The 20,078-nt window shown below is 36.5% G+C and overlaps 1 protein-coding gene across 1 annotated transcript; it reads left to right on the forward strand.

Annotated features, from left to right (window-relative positions):
* Positions 1-1,381: 1,381 nt before the first annotated feature.
* On the forward strand, positions 1,382-8,817 carry LOC145777482 (uncharacterized). The gene is made up of 3 exons (XM_082588862.1): positions 1,382-1,387; positions 8,294-8,480; positions 8,705-8,817. Exons 1-3 carry the CDS (start codon positions 1,382-1,384, stop codon positions 8,815-8,817), a joined length of 306 nt encoding a protein of 101 aa, XP_082444988.1.
* The last annotated feature ends 11,261 nt before the right edge of the window (positions 8,818-20,078 follow it).

The following is a 20,078-nucleotide window of genomic DNA, read 5'->3' on the forward strand; positions in this document are numbered from 1 at the left end:
GCGAAACTACCAGGAATAACATATCCAGGCTTTGTCAATCCGAGGATAAAGATTCAAAACCAAGTCGGAATAAAGTTTATTTTAGAGAAATAAATTTTTAAAATAGACTACACTCAGTAATATTTGTTTTAATTTTTCTTCAGATGGCAAGCTTAAGACCTTCTGAAGTTTGGCAGCATTTTAATGAGCTTTACGAAAGCAATGATTGTTTTTTAATGTGCAAAAAAAGAAGTCGGCTACAGGCATATAGACGGAAGTATCACAAACGCTAGACATGTTGAGTTGCACGAACAGATGAAGACAGAGGATCAAAAGAAACAAAGAATAAAACGACAGAAGTCATCAGTTCACGTTCGGACAAGCAGTCAAACAACAGTCATGGAGTTTATAAGGTCAAAGTGGAAACCGCCATCTCAGAAACATGAGATACCTACACAGCTTATTTTAGCAATGATTTTATACCAAAACCTTCCTTTTTCATTTGTTAACAAGCCAACGTTTAAGGCTCTGCTACAAGAATTGATGCCAGGGAGCCAGTGGCGTACCTATGCAAAATGGCGCTCATCCCATGGCAAAGTTTAAGTGTGCACCCTTTTTAACAATTTAAGTTAAATATTGAATACAAGTCTTTTATGAACAAATCACGAAGAAAATAAATGTGTTATTGCCGTTTTATTATGTTCAATGAAACAAATGAATATTACGAAACTGCATGCTAAAGCAAGTGCAAAGTCTATGAGAAAACATTAAGCAGTACCGAAAAAGTAGCGCGCTAGTGCCCTCCTCTGGATGTTGCTCAGCTATGTTTGTTTTGTTCAAACCACGGCGAGCTATAATAGAGGCCAGCGCATCGTGCACGCACGAGATCTGACTGACGGCCTATATGCTTTGTGTAAAAAAACACGATTTTGTCACTTTCCTGGAACGTTATTGATAGTTAGGTGATGTTTCGTCAAAATTTATTAATTATTGTAATTAATATACAAACAATATCACATGGATATAAGTTGATCGTCATATGTTTTACTTTATTACAAATAGCATTTAGTAATAGCAGCAGTTTTAGTAGTTTAGGTAAGCAAATGACAGTGGAATCGCTGCATAATGTTGATAGACAACAACTTCTACGAATCAGTTTTCTGCATTTCCCCTATTGACTTTAAACAGTATTATACGTACTGTAATTCAAAAAATTCAAGTACTGGATGCATAAAATATAAAACCATTAACAGTATAAAAGCACAGAAAAATTTAAACATGGTAGAAATAAAGTACTGAGCATCATACATATCTGCAACTAATTTCCATGCAACATTAATAGCAATTTAAACAAAATCGTGCTGATCAATAGTTTTCAATTGAATCATGCCTTCACAGTATAATGCAGGTGAGCCGGAGGTTGCTCAAACCAGGTGCGGATCTAGGAGTTGTTTTTGGGGGGGGGAGACAGAAAATTAAAAAATGAATTAAAAAGCAATAAAAAGATAATACAGATATGAACAATCAGTGGCGTAGCCAGGAATTTGGGGGGTTTTGCCGGCCGGCAGGCGAAGCCCGACGGCGTGTTTGCTACAGGCGACACCCAGCGGCGGGGGGCCTCCCCCAGAAAATTTTGAAAAATTACTTTGAATTTGGTGCATTCTGAGAGCATTTTCAACAAAAATATGGGTATAAATATTCCTGTAAAATGGTGCTCTCCAGTGGCATGGCAAAAGGATAATATCATGTTTTCTTTGGCATTTGTTCGGTAATAAAGCTAAGTCTCTATGTTTTTTTGTTGCTAATTTCTGGCTGAGATGTTTAAATGTTTGGTATTGGCAAAACTCGCTTAAAATTAGGCAAACTCTGTTTTAGAGACATAGAGACTGAAAGCATCAATTTCAATATCGTGACATCACACGCGTGCCAAAGGGAGGCCTGTAAGTCGGATGTGGGACTAATATCAGCTGTTTAGAAGCATATCAAACCATTCAACAATTTCTCACAAAATTTTGGGGGGGGCCCGAGCCCCCCCATAGATCCGCGCCTGGCTCAAACTATACCGTTCGTTAGATCGCGCTGCAAAAGATCTTATGTGTTGGCCTTCTAGACAGATATTACATCCAACTCTCCTATACAATCAGAAAATACAGTGAGATTAGAGCAGTAGAAACTAGTAAACAAAAATATGCCTGCTGGTGATTTTATCCAAGCATAGTTTTGAGTTTAGACAATTAGACATATACATAAAACAATAAGCATGTAAGCAGTTCTAGTCACATCAAAATGAGTCAGTGTTCACCCTCTGAATCTGATACATGGTTATCTCTGAGTCATCAGTTGATGGAGGGAGAGGCACCTGGTGTTGGTTGATCAGGATCGGCGTTGGTCTCTGTAGTTCATACCATTGATAGTGCGATGTTCTTCTGCCATATACTCAGTACTCACTTAGAAATGGTGAAATTCTGTTGTCATATTCATCTGACAGACAGAGCTATACTTCAAAACTTTAAGCTCAACTCTTCAAATATCAACAGTCAATAAATTAATCAATGAAGCCAGTCTGCCTAGCCCTAGAGTGACTGCCTAAAATGCAAAAACAATAAGGTTAAATAGAATATGAAGCTGTAATTTTACAAAATGAACGAGTAGGAGAGAAAGTCAAATGATGAGTCACAATTATATTGTGATTTACTACAATAGAACTATAGAAGTGGTTAATTTTAGATGGTAAATGATTACCACTGATAAATGCAGCCATATAACGAAGTAGAAAATACTTACTAAATAGATATATACAGTAGAAATGTTGTTTAAAAACATTAAAAGTTGCATGGAAAGTAAAAGCTTACCTGGAAAAATATACAAATAAACTACAAGGCATTTTTATAACATCACATCAGCTAAATAAAGATTCAAAGAAACATTATGCTTTTAGTTATCAACATGTATAATATAGACTATATTCTATAAAAGTTTTAGCACTTTCAATGCACATTCTTTTGAGCATCTGGGAGACTGCAACAGGGCATAGTTCTTTAAAAATACATTAGCCAATGTGCGACAATGAGACAATGTCATGAAAAAGCAATGTCGTTCAGATATGGATAGAAAGTTACAGGAAATAAATTTTCGACACATTTCAAAAGCATGACCTTCGGCAACATCAAACTTTATATAAATCTAATTGCAGTGAGAGCTTCGCGTGTTGAATTCTTACCTTTTCCAAAACTGACTGAGCAGTAATGAAATAGGTACCTCCAGACCCTTGTCGAAGTTTACTGAAGCACTTTTCTAATGGGTCTGTTGTAAACCAGCCAAAGATTACAAAATCATTTCCACATGAAAGTAAATACTTTGCTAGATCTACAAAACCATGGCATATATGATACAAGAAGTTGGCAGTATCCCCATGTTAACTACTTTGTACTGACATGCAGATCATGAATTCTCAAGATGTATGGTATGTATTGCAAAAATCAAAACATCTCGAGAAATAAATCAAAGCATAACAAATAAAGATCCCCCATCATGCATGTATTAAATAAAGATGCTACAAAACTAAACAGTTGTTGAAACTGGGCAGTCAATCTATTAAAAATTGTTGTACTACCAGTAGCCTATTGAAGGTTAGTACGGTATTTAAGTTAGTTAAGATTTGTTAGTTATCTACACAGTAAGTAATCCACACAAATTAATAACATTACATTCTACAAAGATTAGCTTTGGTACTGGTATTTAAGAAAATATATACATATCATATCAGTGAAGTAATTTTTTGTGAATATTGATATGTTATGTTATCTATAAGAAAATGATGAGTGGACAGAAGACATGTTGCTGGCAAGCAAAAAAATACATGAAGATTTGTAATATAAAGTAGGCTACAGGTAGTATCAACATTCAAAATTGACTGAAGCTGTTAAACTAACTTACCAGTAGTGAGTAACATTGCATACAACTGAACATATACATGGAGATTTATTAAATAGGCCTACTCTATTTGCTAACTTTAATAAACCTGGAAGAAATACAATTTTCTGCCTACTTTACCCACAACATGCTTCAAGGAAACTGGGCAGAAACTTAAAGGAAACATAGATTGGTAATGGCAGTTTGTTGTGAATTTTCTGTGTAATCAATGACTTCATGAACAGATAAAAGCTCCTTGAAACGAAAACATTGTAGCTTATAGCCTACCTAATTTTGTTAAACTAAGCTGCATAACTGTAACTGCCTCAGCTTTTCATAAAGTTTGTAAGTTGTAACTAAACTTCTACTTTCTGGCAAAGATGCATAGTTAGTGAACAAGTTAAGGAAAATATAAAAAATAAGTTCAGTAAAACTAGAACCTTAGCATAAAGAACAGACTATAGATGAAACATCGGTGGGTGCTCTTGCACAAGACGCCCTGTTGGTCAACCGGAAAAAATGATGACGTCACCCATATTGGAATAGACTATTATGAAAGAGGAAGAGCGGGGTGGAAATGCACTGAAACACACCGGAAAGAAATTGTCTCCCATTTATTGATTTGTTGTTCAATTTCAACAAATTTGCTATCGTAGGAAAGCACAAGCATAGATCTAACCAACTAAGTTAATACCAAGTCCCAAAATACTACTAGCTCCATCTAGTGGTCACCTAAACTTGACCATCAAAACTTCAACCAAAACTTCACCAAAACTTCATTTTAAATGATAAACAATCTAAATCAAATCCAATTAAAAGAACATGTTACTGTGTATTGAAGTACTAACTTTCATTTTTATATCTTATTTAATATGCGAGCAATCGTTGTTCGAAGACAGCCCCCCAACGAAGCTTTTGCCCAATGCATTTCAATGACGAATCGATCGTCTTTCAGTTCACGCCCTATGTGATCACGATAATTAATTGTCTCCCATTTATTCATTTCTTGCTCAATTTCAACAGATTTGCTATCGTTGAAAAGCAGAAGCATAGATCTAACCAACTAAGTTAATATCAAGTCCCAAAATACTTCTAGCTTCATCTAGTGGCCACCTAAACTTGACCAAATTCAAACCATTATCAAAAGTTTATTTGCAATGATAAAAACATTTTAACGACAACCACCCAGCAAACATTGATTGCTGGGCCAGCATTGGCTGTATGCTGGGTATGTTGGCACAAGGTCGGCAATTTCGTCCAACATTTTGCCAACATTGCCAACAATACGCCAACAATTTCAATACTTCTTATTAAGCGTTCAAAAAGGTCTCAAAGATTTTATTTCAGGTTTATTTGTTTTAAACTTGAAAAATACTAACACAAACATCTTTTCATGTGGTATTGCTTCTAAACACAGTCGTGTGATTGGCTAACATCGGTCAGAAGCATTGCCAACGTTGTGCCAATTCATAACAATTTCGGTGTTTTCTTTCAAATTATGCAAATGTATGCCATCATTTTGCTACAGTTTAAAATTTTAATAATAGGCTATCAATGCTGTTATTATTTTCTGATACCGTACAAGTATATTATGAATATTTAAGACCAGCGTTGGTCAGAAGAGTAGCCAATGCTTTGCCAACAAAGTAGTTTCATTTCAGTTTGTTTATGCCAAAATGAGCAGAGGTCTAGAAAAAGGTAGGAGCAACTAAACGCGAACGCGATAACGTGCTTGATACCGAAATAGTTTAAAGTTTCCATTAGCCTACACGTTTCCACAACATAAACAATTGCAACATTGGCTATATGCTGGATGTGAGGGCACAAGGTCGGCAGTTTCGTCCAACATTGCCAACAATACGCCAACAATTTCAATACTTCTTATTAAGCGTTCAAAAAGGTCTCAAAGATTTTATTTCAGGTTTATTTGTTTCAAACTTGAAAAATACTAACACAAACATCTTTTCATGTGGCATTGCTTCAAAACACAGTTGTGTGATTGGCTAACATCGGTCAGAAGCATTGCCAACGTTGTGCCAATTCATAACAATTTCGGTGTTTTCTTTCAAATTAAGCAAATGTATGCCATCATTTTGCTACAATTTTAAATTTTAATAATATGCTATCAATGCTGTTATTATTTTCTGATACCGTACAAGTATATTATGAATATTTAAGACCAGCGTTGGTCAGAAGAGTAGCCAATGCTTTGCCAACAAAGTAGTTTCATTTCAGTTTGTTTATGCCAAACTGAGCAGAGGTCTAGAAAAAGATAGGAGCAACAAAACGCGAACGCGATAACGTGCTTGATACCGAAACAGTTTAAAGTTTCCATTAGCCTACACGTTTCCACAACATAAACAATTGCAACGTTGGCTATATGCTGGATGTGAGGGCACAAGGTCGGCAATTTCGTCCAACATTGCCAACAATTTCAATACTTCTTATTAAGCGTTCAAAAAGGTCTCAAAGATTTTATTTCAGGTTTATTTGTTTCAAACCTGAAAAATACTAACACAAACATCTTTTCATGTGGCATTGCTTCAAAACACAGTTGTGTGATTGGCTAACATCGGTCAGAAGCATTGCCAACGTTGTGCCAATTCATAACAATTTCGGTGTTTTCTTTCAAATTAAGCAAATGTAAGCTATGCCATCATTTTGCTACAATTTTAAATTTTAATAATAGGCTATCAATGCTGTTATTATTTTCTGATACCGTACAAGTATACTATGAATATTTAAGACCAGCGTTGGTCAGAAGAGTAGCCAATGCTTTTATTACTTATTTCCATTTTAAAAAATATCAATAGCCTACAAACCTTTTTTATGCGGTTTTGTTTAAAAATATGTTTGTGTGAGCAAACATCGGTTAGAAATGTTGCCTACGTTGTGCCAATTGAACAACTATTCTAAAGTTTTCTTTCAATTTATGCAAATGTACACCATCATTTGCTACAGACCAGGCCAGTGAGAAGATAATTTGGGCCCGGTACCAATGAGATCTTTGGGCCTCTAAACAATTTTAAGAATAACGCACTACATCTAAATATACGCGGTAGTTTGTTTGTTTTTCCGGACACCTTGAAGAAGTTACGGGCTCCTAACATTATCCAGGGCCCGAGTTCAAAAGTACTCCCTGAACTCCCCTGACACCGCCACTGGTGGGCAATTCCCAGCTTCAGGAGCAGTCATGTTGCGTCGAAATCTCTCCTCAATTTCTTGAAGCGAGATTTCACAAAACGATCGCTACTTTTACTTTCAACGATCCGGCGAATCGTTTTTCTCCTCCGGCGGTGCATAGAACAACACTGCAGGCACAATAATTGTTGTGAAAACTCCATTATGACGTCACTACTTAAACTTTGACTGGTCAATATGACGCGTTGAAGTGAAATAGGCAACAAAGCTTTAGAATGCGGCGATGTGTTATATCAACGTGAGGAGATGCAATTTAGCAGAAGAACTTGGTTTGTTTTGATGAAGGAAGACAAAGGCCATGACTTAATCCTTTGCTAAAGGGATTATGACGTCACTCGATTCACTTCGACTGTTCAAGCATGGCGGTTGTGCGCAATACACAATTACGTGGAGAGCCAAAAGCACAATGCTTATGTGAACAGCGCTAAGAGGAATTTTCGCTTTTTGCATCGAAAATATAAAAAATCGAATTCAATTGAGATATTAGTTTTAGAAATGATCAATTAGAAATGAGCCAAAAGAAGTTTTAGAAATGATCAAAATGAAACTATAGGAATGACTTACGATAATGTTTATGAAAACCTGGTAAGTGAATGTCTTTTATTCATTGAACCTGAAATAATTGTGTAAAGTCGTTTTTGTCACTAGGCTACGTTTACACAATTTAAAGAAAGTTATAAAACTCAATTTAGAGAAAGTTATAAAACTCAATGACCAATGGAAAACTTTCATATGAAATGTTCTCGTGACAAATTTAGTGCCAGTGCTCCTAGATGAGTGCTAAGAAGATATCAGCAAAGTAGCAGAGCTTGTGATGTCCCACAACATGTGTAGGGTTTTGCTCAATCTTTGATTCTGCTGCTCCGGCAGTGTTTGCTTGACTGCTTGAATGTGTTTGTATTTTTATGTCGTGTGGATAGGTCTGTGATGGTTGTAAAGTATTTGCAAATGTAGCTTTCATTGCCGTCAACTGAATAATAATAATAATAACATGTTTTATTTTGCGCCCATTGCGACAACATAGCCTACAGTAGCCTACACTGCAACCTACATACGCAACACAACAGACGACTGGAATCCCAAATAAAACTTTAAACGTTGGCTGTCATTTGTAACAGTCGAAAATTTCTGTAACAAGTGCTGAAGCTTTTTAATATGATGGATGAAACCCCTGTCATTACATTCGATTTACATTTTGCAGGTGGCAAATTTAAGTCAAGTTGTTGGCAAACATGCAAGCGATTGTATCAGTGGACTTATTCCAACTATTATTATCGAACACAACACAGTTCAAGTCATGTCGAGAACAAAGAAAGAAAAAAAAAACATCGTGAAGTCTAAGCACTCGTTTGATTGTTTAAAAAAGAATCTGAAAAAGGTTGTTCTTGGTGAGTACGCATAAATGTTTCTACTACGACTAAATGATTATGTCATAACTATGCCATTTTGCTCTTTTGATTAATGTATGATGTAATTGTGAAGAGTATTGAGTAATGTATGAAAATGTTTTAGTGGTGTACTCGCATTAATGTGAACAACGAACACGGTGGTTAGTAGGCTATGTCGGCATTTATATACTGATTTAACACTTCTTTTTTACTTTCATGATTAGACATGGTGATGGCGCACGACAAAGCTGCTGCCGTGCAGCAAATTGATGAAGAGTTTCAGAGTGATTTCGAAATTGGAAGGACAGGCAAGGTGGCCGAAAATGGCAAAAACTAACTTTTGGTGAGCTTGTTGTATGTTTGAAAGACAACTGCGAATGTGTTGCTTTAGTTGTTGAATAACTATCTGTACACGCAATTAGAATGTATTGGAACTTGATTATCGCTCTGCGTGGCGCAGAATCGAATAATAAGTTTTTTGTCACGCACGTTGGAGAGAGGGATATTACATTGATATTGCAGATTGTCAATTAACTTCGTATTATCCTGGACGACAACTGATCAAAATCCTACACTGTTGCCAAACAGCCCTCTTGAATTAAATATTTTTATTCATTCGCAGGAATTCAGAATGATAAAGATACGCAAGAAAAAGCTGCTGATGTGCAATGAATATCCATCTGTCAATACGATTTGATGTGGCTTGTTTCTAATAAATGTGAAAATATAAGAAGCTCGTCTGTTACTTTGCTTTGTCACAAAGGGAGGAGTGTTGCTTATAAATCCGTGTTGCTGCTGTTCTTTCGCCCAAGGATTAGCTAGGTTCAACAATAAACTTTTGGTGATGAGCGAAGTTTAGGTACAGAGACGTTTGGCAAATGTAAATGCCAATGCTGTTCAGATGTTTTATGCACCAGCTTGCTTCGCATGGCCAACCTTGGTCAAAGCGCGGGCATCACAATAGTCAATAGGTCAGATGAAGCAGCGTCATGGTGCATAAAAGTCAACCAGAATTTAGGCGCCAGATGAAGCAAAATGGTGCACAAGCCATCTTGCCAACGTTGGCCAGATACAGATGCCAACGTTGGCAAGATGAAGCAAAATGGTGCATAAAACATTTTGCCAATGTTGGCAAGATACAGAAGCTAACGTTGGCTAGATGCAGAAGTCGACGTTGGCTAGATGCAGACGCCAACGGTGGCAAGATGCAGACGCCAACGCTGGCCAGATGCATCCAAATGGTGCATAAAACATTTTGCCAACATTGGCAAGATGCAGAAGCCAATGTTGGCAAGATGCAGAAGCCAAGGTTGGCTAGATGCAGAAGCCAGCGTTGGCAAGATGCAGACGCCAACGCTGGCCAGATGCATCCAAATGGTGCATAAAACATTTTGCCAATGTTGGCAAGATGCAGAAGGCAACGTTGGCAAGATGCAGTAGCCAGCGTTGGCAAGATGCATAATCCAATGTTGGCAAGATGCAGAAGCCAACGGTGGCAAGATGCAGACGCCAACGCTGGCCAGATGCATCCAAATGGTGCAAAAAACATCTTGCCAACGTTGGCGTCTGCATCTTGCCAATGTTGCGGCCACCTTCTTGCCAATGTTGCCCCAACAATCAATGTTTACTGGGCAATTAAAAGAACATATTACTGTTTATTGAAGGGCTAACTTTCATTTTTATATCTTATTCAATATGCGAGCAATCGTTGTTCGAAGACAGCCCCCCAACGAAGCTTTTGCCCAATGCATTTCAATGGCGAATCGATCGTCTTTCAGTTCACGCCCTGCGTGTTCACGATAATTAATTGTCTCCCATTTATTCATTTCTTGCTCAATTGCAACAGATTTGCTATCGTTGAAAAGCACAGGCATAGATCTAACCAACTAAGTTAATATCAAGTCCCAAAATACTACTAGCTCCATCTAGTGGCCACCTAAACTTGACCAAATGCAAACCATCACCAAAACTTCATTTTAAATGATAAACAATCTAAATCAAATCCAATTAAAAGAACATGTCACTGTTTATTGAAGGGCTAACCTTCATTTTTATATCTTATTTAATATAGGAGCAATCGTTGTTCGAAGACAGCCCCCCAACGAAGCTTTTTCCCAATGCATTTCAATGGCGAATCGATCGTCTTTCAGTTCACGCCCTGCGTGTTCACGATAATTAATTGTCTCCCATTTGTTCATTTCTTGCTCAATTTCAACAGATTTGCTATCGTTGAAAAGCACAAGCATATATCTAACTAACTAAGTTAATATCAAGTCCCAAAATACTACTAGCTCCATCTAGTGGCCACCTAAACTTGACCAAATTCAAACCATTATCAAAAGTTTATTTGCAATGATAAAAACATTTAACGACAACCAATTAAAAGAACATATTACTGTTTATTGAAGTGTTAACTTTCATTTTTATATCTTATTTAATATGCGAGCAATCGTTGTTCGAAGACAGCCCCCCAACGAAGCTTTTGCCCAATGCATTTCAATGGCGAATCGATCGTCTTTCAGTTCACGCCCTGCGTGTTCACGATAATTAATTGTCTCCCATTTGTTCATTTCTTGCTCAATTTCAACAGATTTGCTATCGTTGAAAAGCACAAGCATATATCTAACTAACTAAGTTAATATCAAGTCCCAAAATACTACTAGCTCCATCTAGTGGCTACCTAAACTTGACCAAATTCAAACCATTATCAAAAGTTTATTTGCAATGATAAAAACATTTAACGACAACCAATTAAAAGAACATATTACTGTTTATTGAAGTGTTAACTTTCATTTTTATATCTTATTTAATATGCGAGCAATCGTTGTTCGAAGACAGCCCCCCAACGAAGCTTTTGCCCAATGCATTTCAATGGCGAATCGATCGTCTTTCAGTTCACGCCCTGCGTGATCACGATAATTAATTGTCTCCCATTTATTCATTTCTTGCTCAATTTCAACAGATTTGCTACCATTGAAAAGCACAAGCATAGATCTAACCAACTAAGTTAATATCAAGTCCCAAGAAACTACTAACTCCATCTAGTGGCCACCAAAACTTGACCAAATGCAAACCATCACCAAAACTTCATTTTAAATGATAAACAATCTAAATCAAATCCAATTAAAAGACCATGTCACTGTTTATTGAAGGGCTAACCTTTATTTTTATATCTTACTTAATATATGAGCAATCGTTGTTCGAAGACAGCCCCCCAACGAAGCTTTTTCCCAATGCATTTCAATGGCGAATCGATCGTCTTTCAGTTCACGCCCTGCGTGTTCACGATAATTAATTGTCTCCCATTTATTCATTTCTTGCTCAATTTCAACAGATTTGCTATCGTTGAAAAGCACAAGTATAGATCTAACCAACTAAGTTAATATCAAGTCCCAAAATACTACTAGCTTCATCTAGTGGCCACCTAAACTTGACCAAATTCAAACCATTATCAAAAGTTTATTTGCAATGATAAAAACATTTAACGACAACCAATTAAAAGAACATATTACTGTTTATTGAAGGGCTAACCTTCATTTTTATATCTTATTGAATATATGAGCAATCGTTGTTCGAAGACAGCCCCCCAACGAAGCTTTTTCCCAATGCATTTCAATGGCGAATCGATCGTCTTTCAGTTCACGCCCTGCGTGTTCACGATAATTAATTGTCTCCCATTTATTCATTTCTTGCTCAATTTCAACAGATTTGCTATCGTTGAAAAGCACAAGCATAGATCTAACCAACTAAGTTAATATCAAGTCCCAAAATACTACTAGCTTCATCTAGTGGCCACCTAAACTTGACCAAATTCAAACCATTATCAAAAGTTTATTTGCAATGATAAAAACATTTAACGACAACCAATTAAAAGAACATATTACTGTTTATTGAAGGGCTAACCTTCATTTTTATATCTTATTGAATATATGAGCAATCGTTGTTCGAAGACAGCCCCCCAACGAAGCTTTTTCCCAATGCATTTCAATGGCGAATCGATCGTCTTTCAGTTCACGCCCTGCTTGTTCACGATAATTAATTGTCTCCCATTTATTCATTTCTTGCTCAATTTCAACAGATTTGTTACCGTTGAAAAGCACAAGCATAGATCTAACCAACTAAGTTAATACCAAATCCCAAAATACTACTAGCTCCATCTAGTGGCCACCTAAACTTGAACTGTTACCAATGCAGCAGTTTTCGTCGTAATATGCTTGAGCTTGGATTACAAAGCAAACAAAGCAACTGAAGTACATAAAATGCATGTAGATTAAACATTTGTGTAGACTAGGTGTACTGAGAGTAAAAATATGTAGGGGAGATGTGGCACCTATGGGACGAATATGACATTATTTCTAATAAAACGTTATTTTAAAGCAAATCATGAACTAAAGCAATTTTATTGCAAAGTTTAGTCATTGTTTCATAACATGAAATCAAAACAGTGATGACTGTAGGCTAATATTCTTTATCGTTTTTTTTTCATCATTAAAAAGTGTCAGACAACTGTCCCATAGGTTGCTTACATACATGATCAATGGGACAAGGGTCTATGTGCCAGGGGACACTTTGCTAAATACATCAATTGATTGTCAAGGGTATGATGGAATGAAAGAGACTCAAGAGAAGAAGCAGAACTTGTTTTCTTGGTTTTCATCAATAAATAGACCCGCTTTTCTTTTCAGACATGATAAAATAAGACACTTTAAAGGTTCAATGAATTGAAATCTAAAAAGGTATATACTTTTGCCATGATCTATAGCAAAGTCTACTGTAATAAGGCTTTTCAAGATTGTACAAAAATAAAGCAGTAGCTCTTATCTACATCCCTAGCGAAAAATACTTTTTAAGTGAAAAAAATTCCTTTCAGCCTTAAAATAACCTAAGAATATGTCCCAAAATTGATTGCTTGCACAGTCCCATTGGTCATTCAACCACCAGTTTGTGTTTAGCTTGTCTGAAGACATATCACAGTACAATGTGTACTTTTCTGTTGTGATAGCATCAGACCCAACCATATGGCTTAAACTGTCATGCCAAGTCCCACTTGATACAACTTATTCATAGTGTAGAAACTGTTAACAACAGTTAACCATTTAAAGCAGTGGTTCTCAACGTGGGCGGTACCGCCCCCCAGGGGGCGTTTTTGATTTTGCAGGGGGGCGGTATGATCACTTCGGATTAAGGGGGCGTTTTGATTACTAGGGTGCATTTTGGTTTAACCCATCTACCGCCCAGCGTAACGATTTTGTCAAAGAGCACGTATCTACGTGGTAGCATTTCCTACCTCATACCTGGTGGAAAAGGGATTCATGTTGTTCTGCTACATACCAAACAGCGAATCCCACTTGACATATCCATAAGAGGTGATCTTCGAATGTTTCTCACTGGCTTTACACCGGATGTAAAGAAACTGACACTTTCTCACCAAGCCCAAGGTTCACACTGACTACCAGTAGGCCTATACTATTTTCATGCTCGCAAACATATATTGCTTTTCATCAAATATAGTTACTAGTCTCTAAAACCCTTACAGCCTGTTTCACCCTAAAAGGGGATCATCAAAAGGTCCTTATTCTAATAGAAATATAATTCTATTTGAATAAGGACCTTCTGATGATCCCCTTTTTAGGGTAAAACAGGCTGTAAGGGTTTTAGAGACTGGTAACTATATTTGATATAATTATATCGCTCTGCTTGTCTTTTTGCTTGGCATTGAGCACTTTTTGTAGAATAAATAATATTTATTGTTTTATATTCGCTTTTCATAATTAATCGTTTTTGTTGGGAGGCGGTAAAATTTTGCCAGTTCATAAAGGGGGCTTTGGGCCAAAAAAGGTTGAGAAACACTGATTTAAAGTTACTTTGGGAGCAGAAAAAACAATCAACTGACCTCGCCACTTAATTGCACAGCTCCTTTTCAAAAAGCACGATGGCTCATGTCAAAAGAATTATGCATCCATTAAAAATAAATTTACCAATTTAACATGTTTTTGTTATTTCTATTTGGAAACCATTGCAGCAAGCATTTTACGCTGAAATTTATTTAAAGTTGCTTTCGTATGGTTTTTAGATCTTGGATATCGCCACCAAACGGTCAACCATCACCATCATTATGTTTCGGCCACAGGGGTTCATACGAACCACATTGAAAACCTGTGGTTGAATTGTAAACGGAAATTTAAAAGAATGGGTGGCACCACAAGACACATGATACCTGGGTATCTTGATGAATTTATGTGGCGACATCAGTTTCCACGGGGACGACATTTTCCGGAAGTTCTCCGCGCCATAAGGGAGTCCTACCCATTACTGTAGCCGCCACATCGTCCATTTGCCAAAAAACAGCCCTTTTCAGGGCTACCTAATGATAAAAAAGAGTTGCTGCCCACATACTTTGTGATGTTTATTCTATTACAAACAAACTAGGCTAACAAAAGTGCAATGTCGCATGAAACAAAATTATTTTTTTAACTTAATAAAAGTTACGTTTGTAACATGATTTTTGTGTGTCAACGTTTAAGGTTTGGACCTATGAATCATTTTGTTTACACACACGGATGCCTTTGGGAAAATGACTTCATGTGGTTATGAAAGAACACGAGAATGCAAGCCCAAGTCATTTCATTACGGTTTCGTTACTTACCTTTGATCCATATTTAAGCCTAGGTTTATTCGGCTTAGCCTATGTGTTGTGAAAAAATTATTTGGCTAAGCATTGAACAAAACATAAGTATCCGCACCCACTGTATCGCTGGTTGTTGTTTCTTTTTAATATTTGCAGAAGTTTCTCCATCCAAATAGGAACAATTTTCTGGTTCCTGCACTTGGAGCTGACATCACTTGCTTCCTCAACCGAACTTTTCCAGTTGATGTCGACTGCGGGCCGAGTGACAAGAATTCTTCCACGACCTCACAAAAGATCAAAGTTCTACACCGCTCTAGAGCACACATCGCTTTCCTATTTATCAGTGTTTGTTACATTACTTGATTCGGACAAGCCATTACACCACCAATTAGGCTATTTGTGTGCCTGATCCTAATCCTTTCTATGACTTTAGCATTTTTTCAATATAAATGGGAGACAATTAATTATCGTGAACACGCAATGCGAATCCAAAAAGACGATCGATTCGTCATTGAAATGCATTGTGCAAAAGCTTCGTTGGGAGGCTGTCTTCGAACAACGATTGCTCATATATTCAATGAGGTATAAAAATAAAATTTTGCGCTTCAATAAACAGTAACATATTCTTTTAAATGGTTGTCGTTTAATGTTTTTATCATTGCAAATAAATTTTTGATAATGGTTTGAATTTGGTCAAGTTTAGGTGGCCACTAGATGGAGCTAGTAATATTTTGGGATTTGATATTAACTTAGTTGGTTAGATCTATACTTGTGCTTTTCAACGATAGCAAATCTGTTGAAATTGAGCAAGAAATGAATAAATGGGAGACAATTAATTATCGTGAACACGCAGGGCGTGAACTGAAAGACGATCGATTCGCCATTGAAATGCATTGGGAAAAAGCTTCGTTGGGGGGCTGTCTTCGAACAACGATTGCTCGCATATTAAGTAAGATATAAAAATGAAAGTTAGCCCTTCAATAAACAGTAATATGTTCTTTTAATTGGTTGTCGTTAAATGTTTTTATCATTGCAAATAAACTTTTGATAATGGTTTGAATTTAGTCAAGTTTAGGTGGCCACTAGATGAAGCTAGTAGTATTTTGGGACTTGATATTAACTTAGTTGGTTAGATCTATGCTTGTGCTTTTCAACGATAGCAAATCTGTTGAAATTGAGCAAGAAATGAATAAATGGGAGACAATTAATTATCGTGAACAAGCAGGGCGTGAACTGAAAGACGATCGATTCGCCATTGAAATGCATTGGGAAAAAGCTTCGTTGGGGGGCTGTCTTCGAACAACGATTGCTCATATATTCAATAAGATATAAAATCGAAGGTTAGCCCTTCAATAAACAGTGACATGTTCTTTTAATTGGATTTGATTTAGATTGTTTATCATTTAAAATAAAGTTTTGGTGATGGTTTGAATTTGGTCAAGTTTAGGTGGCCACTAGATGGAGCTAGTAGCTTTTTGGGACTTGATATTAACTTAGTTGGTTAGATCTATGCTTGTGCTTTTCAACGATAGCAAATCTGTTGAAATTAAGCAAGAAATGAATAAATGGGAGACAATTAATTATCGTGATCACGCAGGGCGTGAACTGAAAGACGATCGATTCGCCATTGAAATGCATTGGGCAAAAGCTTCGTTGGGGGGCTGTCTTCGAACAACGATTGCGCGCATATTCAATAAGATATAAAAATGAAAGTTAACACTTCAATAAACAGTAATATGTTCTTTTAATTGGTTGTCGTTAAATGTTTTTATCATTGCAAATAAACTTTTGATAATGGTTTGAATTTGGTCAAGTTTAGGTGGCCACTAGATGGAGCTAGTAGTATTTTGGGACTTGATATTAACTTAGTTGGTTAGATATATGCTTGTGCTTTTCAACGATAGCAAATCTGTTGAAATTGAGCAAGAAATGAATAAATGGGAGACAATTAATTATCGTGAACACGCAGGGCGTGAACTGAAAGACGATCGATTCGCCATTGAAATGCATTGGGCAAAAGCTTCGTTGGGGGGCTGTCTTCGAACAACGATTGCTCGCATATTAAATAAGATATAAAAATGAAAGTTAGCCCTTCAATAAACAGTAATATGTTCTTTTAATTGGTTGTCGTTAAATGTTTTTATTGCTCCTATATTAAATAAGATATAAAAATGAAGGTTAGCCCTTCAATAAACAGTGACATGTTCTTTCAATTGGATTTGATTTAGATTGTTTATCATTTAAAATGAAGTTTTGGTGATGGTTTGAATTTGGTCAAGTTTAGGTGGCCACTAGATGGAGCTAGTAGTATTTTGGGACTTGATATTAACTTAGTTGGTTAGATCTATGCTTGTGCTTTTCAACGATAGCAAATCTGTTGAAATTGAGCAAGAAATGAATAAATGGGAGACAATTAATTATCGTGAACACGCAGGGCGTGAACTGAAAGACGATCGATTCGCCATTGAAATGCATTGGGAAAACGCTTCGTTGGGGGGCTGTCTTCGAACAACGATTGCTCGCATATTAAATAAGAATTAAATAAGATATAAAAATGAAAGTTAGCCCTTCAATAAACAGTGACATGTTCTTTTAATTGGATTTGATTTAGATTGTTTATCATTTAAAATGAAGTTTTGGTGATGGTTTGCATTTGGTCAAGTTTAGGTGGCCACTAGATGGAGCTAGTAGTATTTTGGGACTTGATATTAACTTAGTTGGTTAGATCTATGCCTGTGCTTTTCAACGATAGCAAATCTGTTGAACAATTAATTATCGTGAACACGCAGGGCGTGAACTGAAAGACGATCGATTCGCCATTGAAATGCATTGGGCAAAAGCTTCGTTGGGGGCTGTCTTCGAACAACGATTGCTCGCATATTAAATAAGATATAAAAATGAAAGTTAACACTTCAATAAACAGTAATATGTTCTTTTAATTGGTTGTCGTTAAATGTTTTTATCATTGCAAATAAACTTTTGATAATGGTTTGAATTTGGTCAAGTTTAGGTGGCCACTAGATGGAGCTAGTAGTATTTTGGGACTTGATATTAACTTAGTTAGTTAGATATATGCTTGTGCTTTTCAACGATAGCAAATCTGTTGAAATTGAGCAAGAAATGAATAAATGGGAGACAATTAATTATCGTGAACACGCAGGGCGTGAACTGAAAGACGATCGATTCGCCATTGAAATGCATTGGGCAAAAGCTTCGTTGGGGGGCTGTCTTCGAACAACGATTGCTCGCATATTAAATAAGATATAAAAATGAAAGTTAACACTTCAATAAACAGTAATATGTTCTTTTAATTGGTTGTCGTTAAATGTTTTTATCATTGCAAATAAACTTTTGATAATGGTTTAAATTTGGTCAAGTTTAGGTGGCCACTAGATGGAGCTAGTAGTATTTTGGGACTTGATATTAACTTAGTTAGTTAGATATATGCTTGTGCTTTTCAACGATAGCAAATCTGTTGAAATTGAGCAAGAAATGAACAAATGGGAGACAATTAATTATCGTGAACACGCAGGGCGTGAACTGAAAGACGATCGATTCGCCATTGAAATGCATTGGGAAAAAGCTTCGTTGGGGGGCTGTCTTCGAACAACGATTGCTCCTATATTAAATAAGATATAAAAATGAAGGTTAGCTCTTCAATAAACAGTGACATGTTCTTTTAATTGGATTTGATTTAGATTGTTTATCATTTAAAATGAAGTTTTGGTGATGGTTTGCATTTGGTCAAGTTTAGGTGGCCACTAGATGGAGCTAGTAGTATTTTGGGACTTGATATTAACTTACAATTTGGGTAGAGAGGTAACTCTTTTAAACCATAAACAGACATAACTCAGCAACAACACTACATTTAACATTATAAAAACAAAAAACAAAAAGCGAACGTTTTCGGCTAGTCATATAGCCCTTTTCAAGCCTATAAGAAAATACATTATTAAAAGAAATGCTAAAGAATCATATAGTATCACAGCAAAAATATGGTCAAAGCTAAACATTTGAGAAACTGCCTCGCTCACACAAAATGATAACTGAAAATTACACAGCACAACGGGTCAAGTATTTCAGAGGTAAAATTAATTGATTGTTCAGACAAGGACTCAGGCAGATTACGCAAGAAAGACAGAAGCACAAGAGATAGTGGCACAAAACAAAGTAAATGCGAGAAACACAAGACGTGATAATTCAATCAAAAAACTGCTAAAAGGTAAGAAGCTCCGCAAGCAAATAATTGCCTGTTGAGCCCTGGGTTTAAAGATTTGATGATCAATGCCTCGTGAATCTTGGTGTCGAATTCGGACAAACACTTACGAACAATTTTGAAAGACTGCAAAGACGGTTTATTGTTAGAGCACGATTGGCAGTTTCTAATATGGTCTTTAATTGCACTGTTTTTATTAAAATTAGCTAAATTCAAATGCTCTCCCACTCTCGTCACCAAATGTCGTGTGGTCATACCAACGTATGACGATCTCGCATCATGCGAGCAAGTGAACTTATACACGACGTTAGAACATAAGCGGAAAGGAGTTTTAGACTTCAACTGAAAATAATAACCAGCTTTAAATGTTTTATAAACGGGAAAAATCTTAACGTTAAACTTTAATGCAATAAATCTGGACAAACTTGTGGCAAAACGTTTGGATTCCTTGCCAACAAACGGGATTGTTAGAAAGTTTTTGAAATCAGGTTCCTCAACTGGAGACGTAGTGGAAACCGAATTCAAAAATCCCCTAAGAACCTTGTTAAAAAACCAAGTCGGATAATGATTAGCACCAAAGTATGAGCGTAATTTATTAATTTCATTGTTGAAACAGTCATTGTTCGAGCAAATGTCGCGAGCTCGCGAGATAAGGCACTTGATCAAAGCAGATTTGTAATTAGACGGGCAAACAGCGCTGAAATTAAGGAAAAGATTAGTGTTTGTAGGTTTACGCCAGACCCAAGTATCAAAT

Source organism: Aplidium turbinatum, chromosome 9 (assembly GCF_918807975.1).
Source record: "Aplidium turbinatum chromosome 9, kaAplTurb1.1, whole genome shotgun sequence".
Classification (NCBI taxonomy): Eukaryota; Metazoa; Chordata; class Ascidiacea; order Aplousobranchia; family Polyclinidae; genus Aplidium; species Aplidium turbinatum.

Bases quoted from the DNA above. Each gene is read 5' to 3' on its own strand.
- LOC145777482 (XM_082588862.1), top strand. The intron at 8,481-8,704 runs GTGAGTACGCAT...TTTCATGATTAG, and splicing joins TCTGAAAAAGGTTGTTCTTG to ACATGGTGATGGCGCACGAC.